Source organism: Apteryx mantelli, chromosome 3 (genome assembly GCF_036417845.1).
Source record: "Apteryx mantelli isolate bAptMan1 chromosome 3, bAptMan1.hap1, whole genome shotgun sequence".
NCBI lineage: Eukaryota > Metazoa > Chordata > Aves > Apterygiformes > Apterygidae > Apteryx > Apteryx mantelli.
This window is the reverse complement of record NC_089980.1, coordinates 80,970,782-80,991,263: the sequence shown is the minus strand read 5'-3', so window position 1 is coordinate 80,991,263 and position 20,482 is coordinate 80,970,782. Positions and strand designations below refer to the sequence as shown.

At 35.9% G+C, this 20,482-nt stretch overlaps 1 protein-coding gene across 1 annotated transcript in view; it reads right to left on the bottom strand.

The window, feature by feature from the left end:
* Window positions 1–20,482, bottom strand: part of TRDN (triadin) — a 262,339-nt gene that overhangs the window by 179,378 nt on the left and 62,479 nt on the right. Inside the window, 3 exon segments of the mRNA XM_067294583.1 lie at window positions 1,144–1,194; window positions 15,422–15,451; window positions 17,311–17,448. Coding sequence (XP_067150684.1) covers window positions 1,144–1,194; window positions 15,422–15,451; window positions 17,311–17,448 — 219 coding nt within the window.

Here is a 20,482-nt window from a genome sequence, read left to right as displayed (position 1 = left end):
TTATTTCTCTTGTGCTTCCAGACTGTGTAATTAAAGACTGTGTTATCAAGTGTATGCATAAGGGGACTTAAGTAATGACACCTGAATGCTTTTTTCTGGCCTCTTATAACTTCTTGGTGATCACCTCTGCAACATTAATGTTCTTTTAATGTAAAGCAAAGCTTTTCTGTGCGGAGTTAGATGGTACACAAAAGGCTACTTTGGTCAAGGCTGCAAACTCATTTATGTTTTTAGAATACAATGCTTGAAAAGTCCCTAACTGGGATCCCTTGCTAGTGGATCTGAGTTTATTATTGCCCAGCTAGCCAACTGATACCCTAAAAAATTCATTCCTTACCATATGATTTACTAAGTAGTTGGGAAACAGTTCTAGGAACTCCAAATGACCCTGATTAGAGCAGAACTGGAAAGCTAGCACTAGACCTGTAAAATACTATAAAAACCATATACAGAATATATATAAAATAAATATACACATGTGAGGGAGTGTGTGTGTGTATTCATATAGTTTTTAATAAGTTTTCTTCCTGCTTCCTCCTGCCATTACTAAGCATAGCACTGGTGCATCAGAGAGATGCTCATCAAATTTTATGCAGCCTAACCTTTACAGAAGAGGCTCTATTAGGCAAAAAAATGCACATCCCAGGAAACTTCTCTGTTTACATACCCTCTGAAAACCAGTCCAAACCAGTTCCTCTGTGGCTTTTTGGAAAGTGCCAGTTAGAGGAGATTACACTCTCTGAAAATGAGTTGGTTCTTAAAATGGAAACCCTTCTTATCTCTGGTATGCACCTGGCTCACTATTAAGCAGGACTTCCTGACTTGGAGCGCACCCACTGGCCCATAAATTTGCTTTCTTCCCTATCCAACACATTTCACATATTTTATACCAGAGGAAGTTTATTAGACTTCTGGATAGGTCTGGGCAGGAGAATCTTATTTGGAACGTGCATTTACAATATATCCACACAAATCTAAAATGCCCCAATCCATTAATGCTTAAACTATGGTGTACATTCAGTTTTGACCATTTACAATCTGTATCTTTGAATGCTTTTATAATGTAACAGTGGTAAAGTACATAGTTCATAAATACACTATATATGACACACCATACCTACATAAACATAAAAAAAAAGTTACCCTTTGGTGCTGTTCGTTTCTCATGTCTCTCAGGTTTCTCTTTATGAATTTCTGGAAACAATACAATGTAGAGTTTATTTATCAATGTTATAAAGAATTTTCACACAGAAAAAATATGCATTCTAATAATAAAAAATAATGAAATGCTTCAAATATAATGAACTATGGCTTTCTCATCTACATATTCAGAATTATATACAATAAAGATTAATTTTTCATATATAGATATATATATAGAAACAGACACTCACACAGAACATATATCAACAAAAATCATAATATTAAATGACTTTATTAATTATTTTATTTTAAATTAAGTGATACAACTCCTTATTAAGTCAAGAATAGGTTTTGCTGATCTGCAACAGCTATACAGGAACAAACAGTGGTCATGAATCACAAAAATATGCTTTTACTAAGTATTTTTCTGTATCTGTCTCTAGTTATTTACCAGGATTAGTATTTTATGTTTTCCAAAATACCTTTGGAAGGGAAAATGGTCTTCTTACTACATTTTCTAAATTTTGTAACATTCCAACAGTCAATTGGTAGCTCTACCACACAATAAAAGGTAGACTCAATGTTGTATACAAATTACAAACAGAGATAAAAGTTCCTAGGTTAGGGATCAGAGTCTCTGAGAATGATTCATTTTGATCATGTTACATACCAAAGGACATTTGATAAATCCACCAGCTGAGACCTGCCTTATTAGAGAGAAGTGCTACAGTATTCATCTAACCTCTTGCTCTGCCACTTCTTCTGAACAAAATTCCTCACCTGTGACACTGATGTTATATTACTGCCATACACCTCTGCATTTGATTTTTTTTCTACTGTCCTTATTTTGCCCCAAACCCCAGATAATACAGAAAATGCAAAATGTGTAAATGAAGAAAAACAGAAGTAGATCAAGTTTGCTTAGCACTGTTTGCATACAATGGGTAAAATTCAAAGGCATTTTATGATGAGTGTCCAATAAGCTCATTAAGAATACATAGAGTGTCTGGTTTATGGTAATACACATGTATCTCCTGCAGGAGGAAACCGATATAAAATATTGGATCAAATTCATCTTTGAAAAAAGCATATGCAAATCATACTAGACTCTACAGGAGGTGCATCTTTGTTTCTTAGGGTCAGATTTGGTCCACAAGATACAAATAACAAGAACTCTAACCCCAAATTAATCCAACAGAGAAAAAGTTGTGCATATTCCATCTACTGAACTTTAAGGAGCCACTCTAATGTCTGTTGAAGGCAACAAAAAGATTCCATTTATCTGATAGGTGTAACAGAATCCCAGATAGATACAGTAGAAAATTGTATTTTCACTTTCCGACACTCTGATCTGTGCATAGGTCACTGATGATAAATATAGAATGTTTTTATCAGGTAGTACTTACCATTCAAAATAGTGATTGTATCTGGTTTGCGAGAAACTTAACTATACTATAGTATCAGTCTATGTTGCCTTCAGAGAGAGAGGACATTATTTTATCAAGGAGATATAGCATAACAAAAGCCAAAATATGTATCACTGTTAACCATCTATGTATGGCAGCATAATTAAGCTAATTATACTTTGTCAGTGAGCCAAAAGAACTTTTTATTCCATTTCCGTCTTGTACTTTGCAGCCTGGGTGTGCAGTTCACTTATTTTTCTGCAAACCTCAAAGAAGAAATCAAGCCCCATTTATTTACTGTATTTCAACTGAGCTTAGTTTGGTTTTGTATGTTCTTTTTTTCATCTACTGAGAGAATCCAGTTGCTGGATTTTCATACATTTCTTACTTGTTCTGTTTAAAAGGATGCATAAACTGTCTTTGGCAACATAATGCATGTGCCTCAGTGTTTGACAAGGATAATCTACAGGCAGAGGATGCCTTCCTTACTCTGAGCACTTCTGTGCGGTTCTCCATGCTGCCACCCTAGACTGCTACCAAAACCTGTCATTTAAAGACAGAAGAGTCATTTCCTCTACATGGCAATATACAGCAGAGACTTACCTCAAGCAAATCAAGAGAACATCCTACGCACAGATATGAATGTGGCTCCCTAAGTGAGAATTCATTATTCTTCAGTTAGGGTCATGTACAGGGTTGCTTGTCTTAAACTGTTTGTCTCAGCTCCACTAGCTCCACCTATTATGTGTCTCACTATATAAATCAGACCTTTTTTTCCTTGAAAAAATATGTAGAAATCATTATTTTTTTAAAAAAAAAGCTTTTTATTTCTTTCTATGTTTTTAATGAATTTCTTATTGCTAATTTGACTGGGAAAAATATATGGAACAATGACTGTAGAGCTGGCCATCTAATTTGGTCTCACTTCTGGAGCTTACTTGACACAAACACTTCAATAAGCTACTTCTTAAAAAAGATATTTCCTAGCCAGCAGCATTCAGAAATCTCATTTAACTTGCTGCTACAGTTATGATACCACACGTCACCCCCCCCAAATTCCTTGAAGTGAAATACATCTTCATAATATATAAGTGCATGTATATATATTTTTATATATTGCAAAATTTGCCATCATTAAGGTCTCTTCACAAGCTCCCCAAACAGTTTGAACCACCATAAAATATTGCAGCCTAGAACACATCAACTCTGATGCATTGCAACCTAAATTTTGCTAGCACAAATAAATCTAGTTTCTATATATGCTGATCTTGATCAATTTATGAGGCAGAAAACAATAACTGCTAGCCAACTCCAAAATATTTAAAATAAGGAAACACATTAGATTATTGAGATTTTTTTTTTCTATTCTGAGAGTTCTGATACTCTCTGCCTTATCCTTTATGACAAATAGCTTTAATTTTCTAGTAATCACATCATATCTTATTGCTGAGTTGACAAAGCGGTTATAATATCATAGAAGACTTACATGGCCAGTTTAAAGCATGTAATTTGTCTCTATCAGTGTGACACATTGTTAATAAATCCTAAATATTATGAATTCATGTTTAGAAAAATGACAGAATCAAGCAGCAGCGAGGATAATCTCTGTCACCACGGCAACCATCCTGATTCTTTATGAGATGACAGCACAGTTTATTAAATTATTGCAAGGGAGTATGTATTTTAAAAGCTGTATTTCATTGTTTGTTTTTTTCCAGTTATCAAGCAGACATGAAAAATTATCTTCCGTTCATGTTTCTTGGGTTTTGAATGGATAAATACTTTATTTCCTTAAATATGGGTACTACTTGACATAGACTGCTCTAGACCTCGGGTGCTGTTAGGATACGCAGAACATGCAGGGTAATTATTTAAAATAAGTCCAAGAAGGAAAGTGAGGAGCCTTATCACTGACCATGTTAAGATGCCGACAGGAGATGTATTCCCACTATATTGTTAGCAGGCCAATATATCTATGTGCTGTTGACCCCAAACTAGCCCTTACAGTCAGCTGAAGGCCAGACTTGCAAGTGGCTTTACTGAAAATCCCTGTTGAACGTGCAGTTTGGACACAAGCCTTCCCCCACCCCACATCATGCTAATTTTCTTTATCAAGAGTTTCACAAAAGGCTTGTGCTGACCATGCACTAGAAAGCCTCAACTCCAGAAGGATCAGGACTGGAGAAAGAAAAGAAAATTAAAGCTCCCCGAATCAGTTTGAGCTAGCGGTGCTTTCTCAATGCAGTGCAGCTTTGCACCAGCATGGATAAAGAAGCACAGCCCCTTCATGATAAGGCACAGGGAGATTTTTCTGTTCCCATTAACAGAGTTCCCTCCTTAGTCTCCTTTTTGTCTGCTATCTTGTTTCTGATCTTGATTTTCTGTTGTTTCCTTGTTTAATACAGTAAATGATATAGTACTATTTTTATTTTAAAGTCATTGCATTATCGTAGCACTTGTGGCCTCAGCAGAGGTCCCAGGCGTATCAGTTTAGGTACTGCATGTAGTTATAATATGACATAATATCCCCTCTGCTATAACATGAGAGTTCAACCTTTACTGACAAAGTAGGTTACATTATTTCTCCTACTGGGAGAGGGTGGCCCTGAACTGTATCTTGCTCCTGTCTTGCACATGGACCTTTTTCACAGGAGTGTCATAATTGAGCTGAACACATGCTACAGACCTAATAAAGCCTTTGGCTCATTATGCCTGTGCCACCACATACATCCTTGGAGAGATACTCCTACGTGCTTCATAAGAGGACGGAGTGGCAAGTAGCAAGCTAGCATTGCTAAAAGAAGCTCCTAGTCCCTTCTCCCTACTAAGTTTCCATCTTATGGCTCAAATATACCTTAAAAATTCCAATCAACCAGCCAAGTAATAATAATAATAACAATAATAATAATAATAAAATGATATGAACAGCCAAAAATGAGCAAGAAAAGGGAATATTATTCCCGTCTAAAAGCACAAGAATGATTTACCCATGGCTACTCAGGAAGTCAGCAAAAGAACTGGGAATTTAACTCTGGTCCCTGACACTCCGTATTATCCCCTCATGCATCCTGTTTCTACTTTAATGGTATAGTGAGGATGGAGAATAGGTTTGATATCTCTACCTTTTTAAAGGTATAGTTAAATAGATGGAAGTTGATTTGTAATGATAATACATTGCTCTTTCTAAGCAATTGTACCAGTTGGCCTTCTTTTTCATGTTCTTTTACAGGCAACACAATGATATGTACCTTTAGAGCTCTGACATTCTTTTATAATATCTAAATGTGAAAAGGAAAATGCATCCTACTCACAGTTCTGGTGAACCAGAGGTTAATAATTTGCCTTTGAGCAGCCAAAACTCTTACAGCTGTTGCCAGCAATTTAATGGGACTATATCCTTGCTAGTTTATCAAGACTAATTGGTATCAGGCAGCTGATTATTCTGAAGAGTTGGTGGAGATAGATACTGAGGGCAAGGCAAGAGTGAGTGGTGTTAAGAGCTTTAGAAGATGAGAGGGATGTCATTTCTAATGTGTTTCTAGATGCTGTCTGTATAAAGAATTGTAGTCATATCTCTTGCTGCTGGTATCCTCAGGAGAAACTTGCAATTGTGCAGCTGAAGTCTATTTTTAATCTAGATAGTACCAGCTGGTGAGGGTGACAGTTATCCTTATGGGGCTAGAGGGAGAATAAAGGAAGTTGTGCATTAGAGCAACTTCCAGCAAACTACTAATCCATCATGTAGCTATACTCTAGAGGGAAAAAAAAACAAGTTTTGCAACAGGCATAATGGAAAAATATAAGAACAGGAAATATTTTTAATTGCAGATTCAAGGTGGTAGATTATGCTTATAACCAGGAACCAAGGTTAGTGTTAACTGAAGGGTTTAGGTACTAACATTCAGTGTTGGAAAGTGTATGATGCGTATGACTAAAAGTGACTTTCCTTATAGCTTGCTAGTAGTGTAATCTTATTCCCAGTGTTTTATTAGATCTTATCCTGTTCTGAGGATTCATAGCTGCTTCAGGTTGAGATACATAACAATTTTTCCTGAAGTCATGTGTCTAAGATCTTTCTTGAAAATGTAACAGGAGATGAAGTGCTTACTGATGAAGATGCTGAAAGGCTTGTGTGCTCAGTCACTGAGTGAGATTCCAGGTCACAGCGCCTTTTAAGTATGAAGATTTCAAAACCTATCTCCATCTCTTTGGAAAATGTTATAATCAATTCACTACAACTTATTTAGAGAAGATTGTAAGTTTATGATTTTCTTTCTTTTTTTTTCTTTCATTTTTTCCAGCCTTATGTGCAGTGTCTCTTTTGTTTACTGTAGTTAGCCCCATAAGACTACTTTTGACAGATGTCACAGAACACCACTTCTGGTTCTCCTTGGTTGAAACTGTCTGCTCTGGTGCATATTCAGACAAAACAGCATGCTGCTCTAAAATGTAAAGGTTGCTGTGAAGTGACTTTGACTGGTCCTAAACCTATTCAGCAAAGCTCAGCTACTTCACAGTAGGTGCCTTTATTCCCTCTTCTTGATACTTTACTTGACATAATTAAACAGCTATCACAGATACAGAGAACACAACCCTCAAGTATTTCTTAACAATTTACCTATCTTGAGTAGCATACAGCAAACAAGCAGATTTTATGTTCCCTATAAATATAGGAATTTTACACGATCTTCTTTGTTATACCAAAACAGGACAAAAATAGGTAGATTAGATTCTGGTTCAATAGATATTAAGTTGCTTAAACACTGTTGTAGCTTCACCAGTCCAAAATACAAATTCATTAGAGATCACCTGCTAACAACTTCATCAGCTTGCTGATGAGTTCTTTGATTCTCGGGTGATTTTTGTTGTTGTTGTTTATTTGTTTGTTTTGAAGACTATACAGTGAAGGAGATGCATTGGGAAGAAGGCATTTTAAGAGTGGTGTATGTGCTATTTTCATAAAAGCAAAATATTGCAACCTGTGTAAGGATTTTATTATAAACCATTCTTCCACAATCTCCTACATTCTAAACTAAATTTATTCCACTGTTCCTTTTTTCATTGTATTGGAGACAACTATGTTCATATGTATCCACATTGCTAAAGCTATTATATTCTATAGAAGAAGGAATATCATTTCAATCATAGCAATTAGTGGTGAGTAGAAGTGTATCATTATATTATTGTTTATTTATTAAAACAGTTTTATTGCAAAATCATTGATTACTGTCATTGATATTTCAGTTTGGTTTTGATAGTTTGGGCATTTTAGTATATCTAATAGGACTGCTTGAAAAGAGAAGTCCACAGGATTAGAGAATTATCTGTAGACATGGGTGCTGTTTTCTTAGGATTTGTTTCTTTGATACAGGTCCAAAAGTTGAAGCATATCCTTCACTAAAAGTGGAAATGGTAATGGTCCTAAAAGATAAAGTCCAGCTTGAAAGCCTCAGATTACCAAACAAAATGGAGCTTGGCACAATGTACTTTTTTTGGTAACTGTTTCCATGTTTTGGATTTTTTTCCCCCTCTGGAAAGGTTTCCATTTTCTATGGAAAAACAATTTCTGAATATCTGTTAATTCTAAGGGGAGGAGGGTACTTTCAATTGTCTCAAATAATTATCCGATAAGCAGCACTGGCATGTTTCAAGAAGACTATAGGCAGCCTTTTCTGTATGGAGGACTATTAGTGATTAGGTTTTTGAAAGACAGTGAAAGATAGTAGAAGATCTTCAGCTCTAAGAATTTTCTTATAAAAGCATTTTTATTCCAAATACATAAATATGTTAATACTGCTTTTTCCAAACTGCAATTCTGTACCTTGGTTTTCAAATGAAAAAGGAAAGCTAATTACACTTTGATTTATTTAAGAAAAAGAAATCGGAGCTAGAGCCATGTGATCATAAAAATATTTGTGTTTTTGTGTCCCCCCCCCCCGGAAGGTAAAATTAGGTAGACGTGTTTCTCTTTATGGAAGAGAACAAAGTCATTGTTGGACCAGTTCTAAATGATGTTTTTTGTAATAAATTTTACAGCCTGCACTTAATTCAGTCCAATCTTATTTGCTTATAAGACTGTTATAAGAGTTGCTGGTGGCTGTAAGATTCTATAATAGCTTTAAGAATTTCAGCTGATGTTTCATTACAGCAGAATCAACAGTAGTTGTCTCTGGCTAAGCATTCATAGTGGGGTTCTGTATAACCACATTTTATTTAGAAAAAAATTGTAGACCTCTGAGTAGAGTAAATCAATGTATACACTAATAAATTAAATCTCTAATCGTGGTTAGCATCAAAGACATCTTTTCCCATATAAATCGTGTGTGTGTGTGTGGAAACTCACAAGACTAACCACAGTTCCTATGCTCAGCTTTAAAAAATATCAACTCTACAGCTTTGACCTTAATGTGTTAATCCATCAATAGATATTCCTATCAACTCAATCACTTTGTGAGGAACTTGTTTTTTTTTTTTTTTTTTTTTTAGGAGCCTGGCATGCAGAAGAGAGCTGTTGTTTCAATGATTTTCTTCTTTTAATGCAGGGTGTACTTTACACAAAGATACACAGAATGCTTTGTAGTAAAATGTAGCCTAGGGAGACAGTGAAAGCCTTTTACAAAGATCTATAATAGCAACTCATATAGAGAAAAGAGAATTACCATATGGCAGCATAAAAAAAGCTGAAGATGGATTCAGAAGGCATTACCAGTACAAATAGATATGTACTTTACGGATGAATGGAACTGAATAATTAATTTCTAAGACACATATATCAGCCATGCCAGCAACTTCATTTCAGGACTACAGTTTTCAGGTTTCAGCTATGGTAGTCTGAATTTCTTTTCTCTAGTCCATTTCCAGCTTCTGGGTTGGAAACTGTTTATTTTTTCACATAGATGTTTCCTGAACATGAATATTGTCCTCAGAAAACCCATTTGCTTTCTTTATTTTTATAGATTTATTACCGGATAACAGTTTCAAAAGGGCTTTTAAATGTCCTGGAAGCTGACGTTCTAATTTTAGAATTCTACCCAGGAAAAAAAAAAAATTAGTTACCACGTCAACAACTAATGGAAACTTTTCCAAATATAATCCTTCTGATATAAACCATAGTAATGATAAATTATTATTTCTATACAACTTATTTTCTTTTTAAACCTCAGTAAGCCTTATTAGTAGGGAATTTTTAATGGGAGAATTTTAATAGACACCTGGTGTCATTTTAGACTCCCTAAGGTACCCTCATCTTCATGATATAAATGTGCAGTTCTCCATGGGTCCTGTGTCATATTCCATAGTCCCATGTGATGTCTGAGATACCATGTGGTATCTAACATAGTGCTAGAGAGCTAGGTTTATTCACCTGAGTGCTCCCCAGGGTGTTCCTACTGTGGGAGAAGACGGTTGCTCAGTGATCCTGAGTTAAAAGTAAAAGTGCAAAACCTTGTAATATATACAGCTGCTCTTTAATGATGGCAGATGAGTATGGCAAATTATTATTTAACTAATCATATGAAAATTCGGGAAAGAAAAGTGTCTTATTCCAAATCTTGTTATGAAACCAAACTGGTTCCAGCAACTTTATGCCATGGCAGTTTTGCTCACTAATGTTAATGCATGTATTATCTGTACCCCTGAATTCACAGAAAGCAGGTAGATGGATCACAACCATGCAAAAACTGTGTCCCTGTTGTATTGAGTGACACTATGGCTCAGGTAGTCCCTGACTTGGACAAATGTCTGGAATATGGAGAATTATGTTGGGAAATTGTCACTATATGCTTAACTGTTCTTGCATGTTTCTTGGTCACTCTCAGACAGCAATAAGGACTTCTACCCTATCCACTGAGTGAGCTGGACTTTTGGTCTGATCATATATAACCACTCTTATGAATTTAATGGACAAAAACATCCAGCCGCACATTATAAATTGTAAATATTTATGCAAATTGCATATAAATTGAAATATCTTCAATATTTGTTAGTATGTTTTTCTCCACTCTGTTTGAATAGCCTGGAACAATTGTTTTTAGGTTTATACAGGCCATAATAACAAAAACATTTTCAAATCCAAATCAGCAAATCCGCTACCAGTCCTCTCTAAGCTGCTTGCTCCTACCTCTTCCAATTCCCAGGCAAAGCTGGTAGAGCTGTCTGTTTGATCACTTTTATTAGGAGATCTAGGAAATGATCTGAACTTTTCCTTTCAGTAGCATTTTATTTGCTGCTGTTAGCTCAGATTAATACCCAGAACTGAGCAAATAAACAGTTTGTGCTGAATAAATTCTGACTGTCTTAGCCTCTGGAGGGTTAACGGGAGTCAGGTCTGTAGTAAATACATCTGGGCCAGATCTGCCCAGTTACATCAGTTTAACCAACCATAACCTTAGAAGTTGTCAGGTCTTTTAAGAGCATGACCTGTATGTTTTCAGCATATTAATAGCCCTCTGTCTAATGCTCAGGGAACCATATTCTCATTTGAACAGAAGATAGAGTTGAATGAAGGATAAGGTACTTTGCCAAAAAGCTTATTTGTAATTAGCAAAGTTTCTTGAAACTTGTAACTGAAATTTCTGCTATATTTGTGGCTTCTTGTTTTAATCTGTCATTTATTAACAAAAAAAAATTTTTTTTTAATAAAATGAGACTTATAGCCAAGTAAGGAGAATAGGTTCATGCCATATATTTAATTTTATACCTCTTTCTATCTCATATATGTACGCCCTAACTCACAGAAGGTTAGAGAAATCTACTTCAGAGAAATCAAGTTTGTTTGGTTGTTGGTATAGAATAATCTTTTATCAAAAAGATCTGTTTGGTAATGCAGAGACAGAACAACACCATAATGATATTTTTACTTACTCAGTTCTTTCCAGCTTTGTGGCATTTATTGAAATGAAAATTACTTATAAAATGACTTTTTTTGCCTCTCTGTGAGAGAGTGGATTTCACCTAAGCACAAATATAAAATCAAAGAAGCTTATCTTACAGAAAAAAAATTAAAAAGCTTCAAAGTATAAAATAAAAAATGAATAATTCTGACCTTAGAATCTCTTTCAAAGGTTTAGAACAACTTCCTCCTAAAACAAAGCACTACATTTATGGTTCCTAGTCAGCATGCATTGGCTGTTTTAAAGTGGAAGAAGATGCTGCTTTAATATCTAGAAACTCCTGCTACATGTGCATAGCTGGGCAGGTATACCCTGGCAAGCTAACCTAGGAATCGATGTTTAGAGTTTAAATTTTCAACTGCCCATATGTAAATTAGAGTGGAGTTCCACCACAGTTTAATAATGAAACTTTTAGCCATGGATGACAGTGCTGAAGTGTTAGCACTTGCCTATTTTTTACAGGAAACTATTTCTAATTTTGTGCACCATGTTTCTCAACCATTTTCCAACCTTACAACTAATACTGGTTACAGACATGGAGAAATAATAAATTTTTCTCTCTGTTTCTTTAATAAATTCTAATAAAAGAATCAAAATATGAGAAAACATACAGCTGTCAAATAATTGGATTTGTCTGTAAAGGTTAAACTAACCCAGGAAAAAATGAACAGTATTGTCAGCCATAACCATTGTTCTAGAAAAAAAATTAAGCCAAAACATATTAAGCTTGTAAGAAACTGTTATTAGCCTTCTGAATATCTTTTGGGGAGAAAGCTTTGCAGTTTTAGCATGTTGTGTGTATACATTATTGAAGACTGCAAGGTCCTCTGCGCAACAATCTTTCACTATCCCCACTGATGATTACATTTTTTTCTTGGACAATATAAAATGTTCACACTTTTCCAATTATTAAAGATAAATATTCTTGGTAAGACTAGGGCTGGAAAAAATAATTATAATAAAAAAGGTACTGGGGAAGCATTTAAATACTTTCTAAAGGTTTCTGAAACATATTAGCTCTGTTGCATATGCCAGCCTATTGTATCCTTATTGTGCCCTTATTATCTTTGCTTTCAATCTACATCTCTGGGAAGGTTATCTTTTCTTTCTTTGGTCTCATAATTATCATTACACTTTTCTCTTCTCCCTTCGTCACTACACAATGTCCTCACCCCTCCCCCCATTCTTTTTCTGTACATAATTGTATCATGGTGCCAATGAACTTACTATTTCTTCAGTTGCAATATTTACATTATAAAATAAATTTCTTGTGCTAATGTTTTAACATTCATAAAATGTGCTAGTCAATAAAGCAGAAAATTGAAGGCTTGTCCATAGACTGAAAACAGGTATGGAGGTTTTTCAAAAGCTCTCAGCAATCTATTCAAGAAAGCTCTCGCCACAGTACCAGTGGGTTAGATTCAAAACAAATACTAAGGTGACTGAAAAATTAGACACAACAATATTTAACTTCATATACATATCTCCAGAAGGAAATTTGAAGGAAGGTCCCTGCAAAATATGTGTGAAGAGTCAAACTCTGTTCTTGTACAATTTTTCTGGAGATGGCAGTACACGACCTTAGTGTGGTCAGTTCTTTGTCTGGGGTATTCAAATGCCACAAGCATAAGAGAGAGGAGCCACCTGAAGAAAGGTAGTTCATAAAGCTGTGGGTAACAATATTGCACAAAGCAGAAGGCACTACAATACAGAAATGGTCCTTTAAGTGAAAATGGAGAATACCCAAAGTCTAAAACTTTGGTGGTGATTTTGCAGATCACTACTAATATTTTGATATCCCAAAGTGCCAAAATTCCTTTGAGTTGCTGGTCCTTCTTTGGGTCCAGCCCTAACAGCAGCCATGTGAGAAAAAGCACATATGCAATGTTTTGTTTTGAAGTGCTTTAGCTCTGGAAATCTTATTTCTGGACCATAAATATGATGCTATGTATTTCTTAGGAAAAGCTATTCAAAGAAATCTGCACCTTGTTGTGCTCGGAGGAACAGCTAGTGAGTTCTGTGAGCCCTCACAAGGACTCATCTGAGCCCTCGCCTTATCTCCCAGAACTCTAACTTCTGTGCTGTTGAGCTTTAGCCATAGGAGTGAATTTCACTGTGCCTAAGGAGAAAAGCTGTTGACTGCAGTCTTTTCCACAGAGATTTCAGAGAAATTCTATATAGGCTTGGGCCCAGGCCATTCAGCTCCTTGAAGTTTACTCTATTTTAAGAGAAGCCTGCAAAGAGAGAGAATAACAACTCTGAGGAGCACACAGCTGCCTGTCACTGAGCAGACATGGTGTCAAAATCCAGTATAATCAAGGCCAAATCCTAGCTGCCAGAATGAAATTGAGTCCTCCAGTCATCCAGAGATGGTAACAAGTTATTTGTGGATGTTGCTATATGAAAGCTTATGCCTATATCCAGGAAGGGCCTTAAACTACTTCTTTCATCAGCTAGTTTCTGGAGCTAGAAACAGCTAGTAGGCACGGATGGGACTCCTTATCCTGTGAAAGAAGGAGGGAAAGGTCTTGAGCATGCATACAGGAAGTGGAAAAACTCACTCAAAATCTCTCTCACAGGTCAGGCAGATGAAGCGAGTTTGAATTTGACTCTTTCATATGTGGGTGACTGTGTCATCCTATAGAGTACTAGCTCTAGAGGAACCACCAGCCCCTCTTCTATTTCATACACACCAAACCCAGCTGACTTTCTCAAATATTTATCTCCAGAGGAGGGTTCTGAGCTTTGAATCCTGACTGAGCACTATGCCATCTGTTATGTCTTTATGGATTAAGACTTCCCAACAGTGAAGTACCTCTGCAGCATTCCCAGCCTGGTCAGTTACACCTGCCCATGGTGAGGAGACTCCTTCCACCCTGAGGGCCTGCCAGCAATGTGCTACAGCTTCAGAGTCGTTGCATCCACTGTAAAAATAAAATACAGCCTTTGGGAAAAGAGAGAGGATAATGCTGAGCCCTCTTGATAATCTTACTGACGGTATAAATAAATGGAAATTTTTCCTACACTGTCGATAAATTTTCTTCAGTCTTAACATGAAGGATTGTCCATAAAAAGATGAATGGTCCTGATCTTCAAGCCCACTTGGTCCTTGGATACCCTGTTGGGACTGACAAAAAGTGTCATTGACTAGAAGCCTGATCCAGTTCCAATTAACTTTAGGGAAAACTGGATTGTAATCTCAGCACCAACTGTGCTGATAGATTCTTCAATATGGGCATTTACATATTGAGAATCTGATGGATAGAAAATTCAAATTACATGGGCTGGTAGCATGCCTTGATATTATCAACCTGAGTTCAACTTGGAGCAAAATGCCCCTAGTTTTGAAAAGCTCTACATCCTATCACCAATATCCCAAGCCTTCTAATACATTTTCGTTTTGATTTAATAGAAGTTGAACGTAAGTTTTATGTTTCAGCATAACAATTTTCATGTCTAGAAAGATTTATGTTATAAATCCTACTTGCTTCTTTCTTATCTGCTGTAAAAATTCAATAACTAAGTATTTTTTTTCTAGAAGATTCAGAGGCAGTCCTTATTTTAGTTCTGCACTGACACAAAGCAAAATGCTCAACAGTTTTACAACACCTACCCATTATTTCTTAATAGATATTTTTTCTTTCTAGACATACGTGTAACTCATATTGACATTAATAAGAGTCTCACATATGGAGTAAAGGTACAGATAATATTATTGCAGTAATCCTATTGGTCTGCTATGACCATTTTTCAGATTTTCAGGATGATAATGAAACAATCAAGATTTCTTCCAGAACAGCAAACAATACAGCAAGTATTAAAACTTGACATTCTTATTTAATGGTTTTGTTAAAGTACAGTATACATAGTTAGTAGTTTGACAGGTAACTAGTGACAGAACCTATAGCACAGACATACTAGTTAATTCTTAATACGTATGTTACAAAATATTTGCCCTTTATAATAAGGCAACTGACCAACCTTTTCTTTTCAGGGAATGTTCCACTTCACCTAAACCAAGAGAAAAGAACTAAATTCAGACAAGACATACTATAATTAAAAATATATATATTTTTTATCCCGTTGCTTCATTTTCATTTTTAAATATATTCAATTCTTTATATGCTAAATGGCAAGCACTCTATTCTGAGATTTTGGATTTTCATAACACATCTCTTTTACCATAGGAGCTTTCCAGGGTCTGGAATAGATAAGTTCAGTGTGCAGCAGTAACCAAGGAAACATCCAAACCTGTATTTGTGCTGTGAATGTAAACATGTGACTACACACTTACAATTTGCTTGGTCCATGTTTTAAGAATAGATGCCTAGTTCAGTTTTAACTCCCAATTATAAAACAACAGGTAAGCTAGACTGTAAATCTAGTAACACTTCCAGTTAAATTAAAGGCAAAAGATGCTCGCTTTCAGTGGGACTCGGAGCACTTGACCACCCAATTTGTTACTCTGCCTCCACATATGATCATTAAAGGATTTAGTCTGGATGACCATGTAGAACATGCAGCCTCAGCTGCATTGATTGCAATGCATAATGTGAAGGGAGTGCACATGAATTTACTTTTTATGATATAGTGCAGTAAGTTACCTACTGCTTTTTCAGACTCTTGGTAGATATTGACTGAACAACTCTTTGACTAAAAGCTGCTGGAACTGAGGTTTCCAAACACTTCTGAGTGATCATTCAGATCTTTATTTTTTGTACGTCAGGTGTTTTATGACCTTTCCTACTTGCATTAATACTTATCCACTCAAGTACTTGAAAGTTTGCAGGTGTTTCAGGTGCTATGAAATGAGAAAAATGAACACTTTTCAATTTTAAGCAAGCTCTCCGCATTTCACCTTTTCTGTTTCTCAACTGTAGGAGAGACTGGTCACCTTCTGGTTGTAAATCATATCTCAGAATAGGACGCCCAATTCGTGAACCCACATGTAGCAGCATATCTATTAGTATTCATATACAGTGCTGATACAAAAAGCTCATGCACATATTTGAAAGGTAGAAATTTGATAATTCCTCAAGTTTATGAACAAATGTGTATAAATCAGTTTCAGTACATGTTGCTTTTTAATTATCTTGTGTTATAGTCAAATAAAATATGAAATAAACCACTGTGAAATGAAGATGTCACTGCTACAGTCATCACTTGTCAAAATGACCAGTATGACATGACATGATGATCCACTGCTGCTCTGCTCATACCAGAGGACTAATTTTCTTATAAGAGAAGGATGGTTATTTCCAAACTTGAAATGCTAGCAGCTTAGTTTCATTTATCAGTTGGTATCAGATGAAGAATGTTACCACAATGGCAAAACCATAATTTTTACTAAACTGAATTATTTGCTATTTGTCATCAAAAATCCCCTTAGCCCAGTCAAAATGCTATTTTTTCTTTTATTTTTGTTGTCAGTATATTGACCCATAATCAATATATCAAATAAAAAAGTTCTTCTAAGTTTCTTGGTTTATCTTGTATATTTACCAGGGTTCTCTAGATTCATACATATTAAAAGTAAACAGCTATTGCCATTCTCTGAAGCAATACCCTGATGCATATTTTGGTTGCGTCTTTGAAGTCTTGTGTAAATTAACACTCTTTACTTCGAGATGTACTAATGGTAATATTTAATTCTGACAGCTTTTCTGTAATGGTACATTAAACACAAGATGAAAGCTAACAAAGAGACCAATTTACTGATTGAAATAGCCAGTAGATGCTTTATTAGCAGCAATATTCACTTTTCATTTTGTTTGACCTTCTTGACTGTGAGGTTAAAAGCTGAGTAAGCCAACATAACGCATGTAAAACAGCAGTTAGAGCAGTTACAGAAGTCTTTACATTATGAATACCTTCATAACTGTCATCATCATCACTCCATACGATGTCAGACAGTAAAGAAATAAAGCCATAAAGCCAATCACTGGATTCTTCCAATGTCTCATGAATGATTCTCAGTGGTTCTGTGCTGAGCTTGTTAACAGATCTTCCTGAGTACAGAGTTTAAAACAAAAAAGGTTTGAACAAAGTACTCCTTTGGTGGTTAAAATTATTCTTCATTACACACAAGACTAATTATACTACTTCCTTTAACAGAAACAAAGTTCGTGAAAGTTAATTTTTATTATTCAAGAGTTTGAGGACAGCTCTCCTTCCTGTGCAGGACTGGTAGAAAATGTATCCTACTGTAATTACAGTTAGCAGAGTGATTCAGGACTCAGTGGATAATTTGGTCTGATAGTGCTCTCCAATTTCTGGCCCTTCTTCTGAGGTTTACTTGGGTTGAAGCTAGATATACTTTTGATTCCACCAAATATTCATCCTCTCCAATAATCTCTTCCTTTCAGACCTGTTCTTTTCTCTTACCCAGGTTCTCCACCTCTTGATATCTATTTAGGATACACTGCTATCTGTGTCCCACTCACATCACATCTCCCCTTAAGGCTCTTGCTTTTCACAAATCCTGGCTGAGGAAATTGCTGAGCCTTGACTTGACTGCACAGACAGGTCACATCATTCCTCTGGAGTGAATGTAAAGGATGGAAAGGCGAAGGCTATGTACACCAAGGGCAAAAAAACCCTGAGTATGGGATGAAGGGAAATGTGAAGTCAAAAATGTGACACACAGTGGCAGTTACATTAAAATGCACTTACAACTGCATATCTGTTTCTTCTCTTACTACTTTTCTAGACCTTCATTCACATTCATGTGTGCATACTGGCATTCTTAACTGGTTCTTGTACTGCTTTTGTACGCAAGGAAGTTGGCAAACCAATAAGCTGTGCAGTGTAATGTGCTCCATCTTACTTGCATCAACAAATCCTCACTGGGACCTGTAATAGAAGCAAGGCCTCCGCTCCTCAATTTGTCCACACTTCGGTGAGAGCAACCATCAATTGGTAATGAAAATATTTCCTAAAATGAGTTTCTAATTATGATTTCACCAAATTTATCTCTATCCTTCTTCTGCTGGTGTAGTTACAGAAGAACTTTCCAGCTTCTGTCAGACTATTTTGTCTGTTCTTTCTGTCCATCAAACCTTCATTATCTTGAAATTTATACCAAATGCTCCTTAGGAAGAGAGACAAGGAAGACTTGTCATTCAGCCTATGTTGTCATTCACCATACTTGAAATGGCAGACTGAATGCTTCCCCTATCTGTGTGAAGGTTTCCCACAAATGTAGACAATCAGAGGCAAATCACAGATATAATCTGAATCATTGGCCTAGTCCTGCTCCTGTTGAGTTCAACAGAAATATAGCCACTGAATCCCATAGTAACAAAATGAGAACTATAGCTCTATTTACCACCATCTTTCTGTATGTACATATCTGAATAAGAAATTAAATGTAAGCCTCTACGACTACTTCCAGCTTCAGCATTCTGACTCACAAGGTGAATCTTAGCAGTAACCAGCAGCAGTCTCACATGAAGTTGTGGGTTACGAAGACAAGCAAAGTGCAGGCTTGAAGCAACTTCTTTGACAGCAACAATACGAACAGTTATTTTCCGAAAGTGCTAGAAAAAAGTCTACAAGGAAAGCAACTTCATTTGAAGCAAAAAGAAGCTCTTTCTAAATAGTTCCTTTTATTTTTAAATAATTAATCTCAAACAGAAAAGATCAGATTGATTTTTTATTATTTTGCGTCTACTTTTAAATAATCTAGATTGAAGAAATATTTTGGTTAATATTTTTGGAGATTATATTATATAGACATATGTTGCTGAACAGTCATTCACATCAAATAAATTTATTATGTGCTGTGATGGCATGACATCATTGCAAAGAAATATGTAACATCATTTTATTTAGTATTCTGTTGTGTGTTACACCTGGCACCAGACTAAAAAATTCAAAAACATTTTGAGTAGTATACCAGGGAGCATTTAATTTGCTTATCATAAGGAATATATTTACTTGCATTGACCTCATCCACTGAAATCCAGGGATTTTGTTTTTCAACTAAATTGCCACAGATGTCCTTCTCAACAGTTTACCAGGAGAATAAATACCTATACCAAGGCAATTAAAAAATAAATCTGCAACTCAACTTCACATGTTGTTTATACTTTATTCTAATCTAGAGATGCTAAAGAGTCTAAGTGAACTAATAGAATTTACATGGCCAGAGGGGTCTTAGCATAATTGAGGTTTTGATTCACAAGCGAGGATGGTTTAACTTAGGACAACTGCCATGATTTCCACTCTGGTTACCCACCCACTCTTTACTCACTGGTTGCTTAGGGATGGCTCAGCTGCTTTTACAGCCACTGTTTATGGACTACAGCTGTAAACTGAACAAAAATTTGTATCAACTCATTTTAATATCCTGGGCTATATACTAGCAGTTCAGGAACTGTTTCACAGGTAGCAGAACTGTCCCTCCAAGCAGGCATGGGAACTGCTCAGAGAAGAGAAAGATCAAGAGCAGAGGAAGTTATTGCAACCACCCCAAGGCAAGCCACCTTTGCTGATGAATCAGAGCCCTCAGCCTCGTATCCTGGTCTTCAATTCATAACAACTTCATGGCAAACTATGAAAATGGATTAGAATTTGTAAGTGACTAGAGGCAAAATTCTCCAGTCACACCTCTACTAGCAGATCCAAGTTGCAAATCCTGTTTAACATAACAAGTTTGTAAAATGTCAGTTTGGGACTGTGTAGATGACACTTTAATGGTATTTGCAAAATTGAATTTTGTACAAAAAGTGCAAGAACCACTTGCAGTGTGATGCATGTGCCATATGCCTGGCAAGTAGTATTCCTGTGTACAGACCTTTTGTTTAACGTTTGTTATGACTCCTGCAATTTATGAAAGTAGTGCTAGAGGTGATGATGTGTCCTAAAATGCATAAGAACACCATTCCAGATATTACTGAAGTGGAAAGAATTACTGATCAAATCCATGTTTTTAGCTTTCCCCAGAACTTTTTAGTTTTCCCAGGTTGTTCTTTCCCTAGTAGAACAAAATATACATAAAACAAAGGAAAGGAAGCAATTCAGGGTAAAACAAGTAGAGAG